Source organism: Sinocyclocheilus rhinocerous, unplaced genomic scaffold (assembly GCF_001515625.1).
Source record: "Sinocyclocheilus rhinocerous isolate Xijiao unplaced genomic scaffold, SAMN03320098_v1.1 scaffold342, whole genome shotgun sequence".
NCBI lineage: Eukaryota > Metazoa > Chordata > Actinopteri > Cypriniformes > Cyprinidae > Sinocyclocheilus > Sinocyclocheilus rhinocerous.
The window spans coordinates 73,640-82,176 of NW_015624546.1; the positions used below are offsets into that span (position 1 = coordinate 73,640).

Here is an 8,537-nt window from a genome sequence, read left to right on the forward strand (position 1 = left end):
CCCAAACTCGGTCCTGGAGGGCCGGTGTCCTGCAGAGTTTAGCTCCAACTTGCTTTAACACACCTGCCTTTACGTTTCTAGTATGCCTATAAGTGCTTGATTAGCTGGTTCAGTTGTGTTTAATTGGGGTTGGAGCTAAACTCTTCAGGACACCGGCCCTCCAGGACCGAGTTTGGGCACCCCTGATGTAGACAATACTTACCAGAATGAAGAAGTACCATGGACGAGGGACTCCATATTCTCCCGGAAACACAGCTTCCATGTACCAGGCAACCAGACCGTACAGCACCGAGTCCACCAGCAGCAGACCCAGCACTTGAGCCAGAGAGAAGTCATCGTCCACCGTCACCGGCTCGAACAGGTTATGCCACTGGATGCCCGTCCCTGAGGACCACACAGGACACGAGCGTCAGCTTACGATGTGTGATTAGAGCAGCAGCAGAGTCAGTTCAGTCGGACCCTTGACCTTTGCTCTCGAACATGCCGATCAGCTGGGCTCCCATGGCCATGGCCACATTGGAGATGAGGCAGGCGGAGACTTTCTGGGCGTGCGACAGCAGGTCATAGCGAGGCCACAGGAAGACGTACGGCAGGTAGCTCAGGAAGTAGATGAAGCCGCCCGCTGCTGCGGCCACATTCGCTACGGGAGAGGAAGACCTTTAATTAAAACTAGGTTTTGCTCAGGATTATATGAAAACAACTGCACTGCTAAATGAAAAGGAAGAAATTATATTTTACTTTAAGATGCTATTTTAAGACCTTTAAGATGTTTTACGTTGTGTCATTGGTTTTAACATCGTACTGCAAAAGTGCATGGACATTTGTGTTTTTATATTTCCAATTACTTACAATGGTGATTCTCTGTATAAAAGTACTGTGATATAACAATTCCTGCTGGTTTACATAAAGCCAACAAAACAAATGCTACTATTATTTAAAAGTACTTATTGAAATACTTATTTTCATGCTTTCATTTTATGTTTTAAAACAATTCATATTTAAGTTTATTAAATTAAATTATTTTCACATTATATTAATAATCATTTAGGGAGAAATGTATGATTCTCATGGGGGGAAAAATCCAAAACAAATTTAAAAGTTAAAAATAAAATAAGAAATAAAATCACACTGATATGTGTGTGTGTGTGTGTGTGTGTGTGTGTGTGTGTGTGTGTGTGTATTTTGCATTATTCACAATGGTGATTCTCTAAATAAAAAATCCTGTAATATAATACGTTATAGACATGGACATGATATAATACTTTATACTTACTTAAGTGAAGACAGCAATACAAATACTACCATTTGAAGACACTTTAATAATGAAATAATATTTGTTTTTATATTTTATTTAAATTCTTTATAAAAAAAAACTTAATATTTCATCATTTTTTTCATATTGTATTAATGTGAATTTGAGAAGAAATGCATGGAAGTCTGCTTCAGGAAAAAATAGGTAATTGTGAAAGTTATATAAAATAAGAGAAAAAAAAAATCACACCATGATATATATGTGTTTTTTGTATTTCCCATTATTCACAATGATAAATCTCTAAAAAAAATAATAATAATAATGTAATACACTAATTCATGCCGATTTAAAAACAAAATCTAACATCTAACAGCAAATACTAACATAATTTATAAATACTTATATAATATTTAATTATTCATTTTTATGTTTTATATACATCATATTAATGAGAATTTGAAGACAAATGTATGGATAAAAGGGCACCAAATACTACCATTACTTATGAAGAATTTAATATTTAAATACTATCTATTTTTATGTTTTATTTTTAAAACAATTCCAAAAAACATTCATTATTTTTACACATTTAACAGAATTTGGGGGAAAATGTATTAAAGTCTGATTCTGACACAGGGGAAAAAAGGCAATTGTAAAAGAAAAGAAACAAACAAGCAAAAAAGTCAAATTATATTATTATTTATATATGTGACCATGGACAACAAAACCAGTCATAAGGGTCAATTTTTCGAAATTGAGATTTATACATCATCTGAAAGCTGAATAAATAAGCTTTCCATTGATGTATGGTTTGTTAGGAACAGAACAATATTTGGCTGAGATACAACTATTTGAGAATCTGTAATCTAAGGGTGCAAAAAAATCTAAATATTGAGAAAATCACCTTTAAAGTTGTCCAAATGAAGTTCTTAGCAATGCATGTTACTAATCAAAAATTAAGTTTTAATATATTTACAGTAGGAATTTTACAAAATATCTTCATAGAACATGATAGTTACTTAATATCCTAATGATTTTTGGCATAAAAGAAAAGTCAATAATTTTGACCCATACAATGTATTTTTGGCTGTTGCTACAAATATACCTCAGCGACTTAAGACTGGTTTTGTGGTCCAGGGTCACATATACATATATTATATATAAATACAGTGTGATATTTTTTTCAAAGACGTTTCTCTGGAAGCCTATTACAAAATAAAAAATAATTTTGGGATGAATGTGACCTGGCTGTTTTTGTGCCATTCACTCTCACCAGCATGACGTTCAGAGTGTGAGATGTAATGACGGACGTGAGATGCGAATGAGTCTCCATAATAAGGCTCCAGAATCAAACCCCTGCACTCACTCACTCACTCACACATGTCCTTGAGCTGCATTCCCTCTGACCCTCGAACAGCCACAAAAGAGCCAATGAGAGAGGTGATGAGAGAAAGCGCAGTGAAAAGAGTGGCACCGCTGCTCAACAAATGGAAGAAAATAACACACTGGGCTATTTTTACATTCACATCTAGAAAGGGACGCTGAGATGCGGAGAACCTCTTCACACTCAACAATATGTCATTTGGGCTTTAAATGGGCCAATCCGGCAGAGCAGGACGTGTTGATTAAGTTCCATTTTCAGCCTTTCTAAACCCGGAATGGGTGAGATAGCCCACGTGTCTCTTCCACCTTCGTCAACGCCCCATACCCATGTTCGCACATCTCAACAGCCACAGAATATGTCGAAGTTGCAGGAGTGTGGACACAATGACACAATGGGTGTGGAAAACTTCTCACAGTGCACACAATCAGCCCCTTCAAGGACTGACCATGCATGCTACTCACCCATACAGGGCACACACATATCGCAGCAGTCATCCACTATAATGAACTGTTGACATGGCATTAAATATCTCCTATACTTTTTTTCCTGCCATTACAGAAGATTTCAAACACTTGCTTAACAAACATAATACTCTAATGACATGCATTTTAGGTGTCTGTTTATGGTCTTGGTGACACACTGTGCTATGTCACCATGTCCACACAATCAGCCAACTGAGATTGACGTGTGTACAGTACACACATTCCCATAGCATCAACACCAAGCCACAGCTTCAAAGTTACACTTTGAAAGGGGAACTCCCTTTCAGTTTTAGTCAAGGCCTCACATGTGTGTGTCAGATAAGAGAGACGTCAAAGACGTGCAGTGTTTTTCAGGGGTTCTCCAGGATCAGGACTGGGCTTTTGAATACAGAAGGTCATTGTACCGCACCGATTCGACTTCAGACACATGGCCTCGATTTGCTGTAAGAAAAAACAGCCGACCACTGCATCACATACATCAGCTGTATAAAACCACAACAATAAATAATAAAAGTAATGAGGAAATAGGTCATATTTCACTTTTTAAATAAAACAAGACATTGTATATTGCTTAACCGCCTGGGGTCGGCAAAGGCGCCGGCGGGTGCACTTTCATATTTTCCAGATGACAGAGAAAATAACTTAAAATGCTCTGTCACTTTTGATTGGAAACATAAAAGTAATACATCACTTGAATCTGAAAAGGGTCTACTTTGATTTGTGTATGCTCACCATATCAACAAAACTTTGTGCTTTTGTAAAATAAAGAAAACAAACTGGGTGCGCTCTCAGTCTTCCCGGTCTCCGCGAACTGCTTTTAGAAACGCGTCACTAAAATGAACTGAAACTCAGAGAATACTTTACATACAGACATGAGAAATATATCTATAGAAAGCTTGACATGTCTAGCCTTAAATTAAGTATCTCTTACCGGAAAACAAATGTTCTGTGATAAAGTAATCCGTATGAAACCAACGACATGTCCAGTTTTCCCGTCTAAACTCATTATCTCTAATGTGATCTCGCCCACGCGCTGCTCGCGCTATTGATAATACAAATCTCCACGTGAGATGCGCGACATGTAAACGCTCACATCACCGTAAACAAAGTAGCAACCTGTTCATCTCGGATACTTTTCGTTTTTGGAAGAAGACACTGAGAGGAATAAGCCTTGCATTTACCTCAGAAGACGCGCTGAGAGGAATAAGCCTGTATTTACCTCAGATGAAGACGCGATGAGAGGAATAAACTTTGTTTACCTCACAAACAGAGCGCAAGCGCAAGCCAGTGGAGGAGATCTTTTATGCTGAGTAAGTAATGTTTCTTATTTGCTTATTTTTGTTATAGATAATGTGTTGTTGTGACATAAACTTGAACACATTTACTAGTTGGACTTCTCCCAAACTATAATTCCAGACTAAAATGTGTGCAGTCGAGTGCAACATTTTGAAATATGATAGGCAACCTTTCATTACATCTAAATGTTGTATGGCGTGAGGATGGTTTTATGTTCTATAAACAATACTATAGAAAACTTTACTATAGGCTCTGTTCACGAAGATCTTTATAACGTGCTTAACAATAATAATTTATTTTCCCAGATATAAAATGTTTTTGTATTGTATAACAGGCCTACTAAACATGCTTGTGTTTATGACTATAACTAAGCTTCTGTTTGCGAATATCTGCTCTGGTGTAAATGTTTTGAATGTGTTATACCCGTTCAGTTTTGAGTTCGCTGGAAAATCATACCGAGTAAGTGCACAGTATAGTAATTGTACTTTTATTATTCCTAGATTATATGGTAATATTATTTGTGGTTAAAATCTAGTTTCTTTGTTATTGGCATTCTGCTTTCTCATGAAGTATGCATACTATACTATAGTGATACTATAGGTACTGTGGGAAAAAATGCTAACGATTGTTTATAAAATTCTTTTAGAACTGAATACACCACTCTTGCCTTCACCTGCATCTTGCACAGGAAGGGAACGCTCGTTCAGTTTTCAACTCCATTCAGAATCTTAGAGTAAGTGTGCATTCACTATTTTACAGATGTTACTTTCTTTTGATTTATTTGCTCTATGGTAAACTATGTTTGCTATATGGTAATTGTGTTCTTTGTTTCGATAAATTAGTATGTCTTGACTCGTGTTTTTTTTTTGTTTGTTTGTTGATCAAGTGAATCTCAAGTTATTTTATGTGATAGCTATATATATTCTAAATAAACTACAAACACAAAATATATACATTTATTTTTTCCTCACATTCTTTCTTGTAGCAATTCCCTCTCAGTCACACACCTGACTGAAAGGCTCATTATGCAGCTCATTATGCAGGCCTTTGTCTTCTCAGGTGTGAATCAAAGCATTATGTATGACCATTCACGCCTACTCGCATATACCTTTTCTACACAAAGAGTGTCTTCGAAAATTTAAATCAATATATTGTTTTCTGTGAATGAGTAAGATGATTTTCACATAATTTTGAAGCAAAAACACTAGAGTTCAAGACTTCCGTTCTAAAAAGCCTTGTGAAAAAATGTTCTGTAGGTGTTTTATGGCCTTATTTCAGTGACTTTAAAATTGTAGTTTTTCACTAACAAGGAAGATATAAAAATTTTAGGATTATTAAGTGTTTTTAATTGTTTTGCACCTGTAATCCAAAAAAGAGATGAAATTGTAATTAAACTGTTCGGTAGTATTTGTTGCACTGGTTTTAATTTTAAATTAAATAAATAAAAATGAATGTAAATAAATAAAACAAAAAGATAAATGAATAAAATACAGTTCAATAAATAAATTCATTAATTAATTAATAAAAATACAAATACATTAATAAAGAACAAAAATAATAACATTCAAATAAAAAATAAACATAAAATACACAAAAAATACAACTAATTACACTGCAGTAACAAAAATGCAAAAAAAAAAAAAACTTAATACTCCTAAATTAGCTTCAAGTACTTCTTTTGTTTTTACTATTGTGATGAAATGAAAGTATATGAACACTCTCTTACATTCAGATTATTTCAGAAACGGATTATTTCATAATCTTTGACATGAAAAGCTAACCAAGTTGCATTAGGCAAATGAAGCATGAATCATATGAATAGGTAAATCTACCATGAACATTATTACCATGAACAATATTACGGTCAACCAAAGCATTTGCCTTGAGTCCAAACAAGCAAACATTTCTCTTAAACGCACAGAGTGTCAGCTGATTTTTTACACAGGACAACATATGATATTACATTTCCTGCCTGATGCTGCATTTTACAGACATACACTGCCTCATTTCCTCCTACACATAATGCTATGTGTCACCATTTAGTGCCTGAAATGTTTTCAAATCTGCCCATAAGAGGAATCATTTGATGACTTTATTAATGCATCAGCATATTTGAGCACCTTTTTAAAATGCAATTTACTCAACAAAGCCTTTCACGTAAAAACAAAACATTAAATGCGTCATGCCGGGTTTTAAAACACAGAAATGTGAACAAGATGGGACAGTAAGAGCAGAAGGCATGTTATTTCAGCAAACAGAAGCTAAATGTTTGTCTGGTTCTTCATTTAAAAAAAAATCCATGTACCATTTAGTCTTTTTGAAGCCTTAAATGGCAAAAAAAAAAATGTTTTCTTACTGTTTTTTTTCCAGTACAAATGTCTACACATTCTTAAAACAAGATTCATTTATTTGAAATGCAAACTGACCTCAAATACTAAGTCTCAATTTCTGAGAAAAGTATCACATTTAAGTGAGTTTGTACTTAAAACAAGAAAAAATATGAGGTTAGAAATATAAAGTTAATTCAAAAGGAAAATACAAAAATTGTTCTTTCCCAACTGACAAATATTTGCTCATGGTAATTTATTTATTTATTTATTTGTTTTCAGAAAACTTAAGTCATTTTGTTTCTCAAGTAAATCGTGATTTAAGTTTTTTTTATATATATATTTGTACTGGAAAACAAGGTCAAAAATATTCAATAAGAATGATTTTTGCATATTTCTTGAGTAAATGATGACTGAGTTTAGATTTTTTTGCTGAACAACAGCTTTAACTCAAAACCACAGGCGGTGAAATGGCCAGTTCAGTCAGTTGCGAACACAATAATGAAATGAAACTAAATGCACAAAACACCAAAGCGCATCTGATTTCCTATTCATTCCTCCCATCAGGATGAAGAGTTAAAGCGTTATGAATCTGCTCTTAAAGCACATCTACACATCTTATTATTAGCTCACCTGAGAGCCACCAATCAAACACAACACAGTCCAGCCACGACTCCTGCTTTCACTCACTGAAAGCATTTCTAACATCAAAAAGGGTCAATAACTGCGACCTGAGCATTTTCCTCAGCTGCTTTTACACACAGTTTGCGGTAATCGAAGGTTTTTGTTTGGCAGAGAAAAGAGAAAAGAAAAAAGTAGCGCAGGTTATGGACAAAGGAGAGCTGATTTCTGAAAGCTTTGTAAGAGTCAAGTTTAAACGCAGCTCATTTTGTTTGTGCATGTACGGAGCCAAAAACATAGCAAATATGTCCCATTTTGTGCCTTCATTTCTTTAGTCACCTCTGCTTTCTCTTTGTTCTACTATCTCCAGCCTTTGATTATGAGGCTTTGTTTCTCACCATAGTAATGCCGTTTGATTAAACGGCTGTATATACAGTATACACTGTCAGATAATACAGTGTAACGACAATTACAAGAGTAATCACACATTCACAGAGCAGAGATGGAGAAGTCACCTCTGGAGAAGAAGGCGCTGATCATGAAGCTGAAGTTAATGGTGGACACGGCAAACACCAGCAGGAAGATAAACACCAGCGTGGGGTCGCTGTAGGTCAACACCGCTCCGTTAGGACTCACCTGACAGAGAAACAACACTTAACGTTACATTACATACATAACCTACATACGACTGTTTGGCACAACTAGAAAACAGTGTACTTTTCAGATGGGAATCGTAAGGAATTTAACAATTATGATTCTCATTGTATTTAATGATTCGGATTCCTTAGTAAATCTATTAACCATTCATTGCACGCCTTCAATTACAATTTGGTTTACAGAAAGTTGTAAATGAAAATATCAATACATTTTTGCTACGATTAAACAAAATAACTTTTTTGCCTTTAGAGAATTTATTATTATCATTATTGCCAAATTTTTTGCAGATTACTAATGAAAGAAAACAGCTGTATAGTTTTGAGTATTATTTTTAAGTATTTACTTTAATTATACATGTGCATACTTAAAGGGGTCATATGATGTTGCTAAAAAGAACATTATTTGGTGTATTTGGTGTAATGAAATGTGTTTATGCGGTTTAAGGTTAAAAAAACATTACTTTCCACATACTGTACATTATTGTTTCTCCTCTATGCCCCGCCTTTCTGAAACGCGTC

General features: G+C 34.9%; 1 protein-coding gene across 1 annotated transcript in view; it reads right to left on the reverse strand.

Annotated features, from left to right (window-relative positions):
* LOC107742093 (ATP-binding cassette sub-family A member 3-like) overlaps positions 1–8,537 on the reverse strand; it is a 62,155-nt gene that overhangs the window by 30,434 nt on the left and 23,184 nt on the right. The window contains exons 8-10 of the mRNA XM_016554964.1: positions 7,878–7,998; positions 467–640; positions 203–384 (exon numbers count right to left, since the gene is read on the reverse strand). Coding sequence (XP_016410450.1) covers positions 203–384; positions 467–640; positions 7,878–7,998 — 477 coding nt within the window. The remainder of the gene's footprint in view (positions 1–202; positions 385–466; positions 641–7,877; positions 7,999–8,537) is intronic.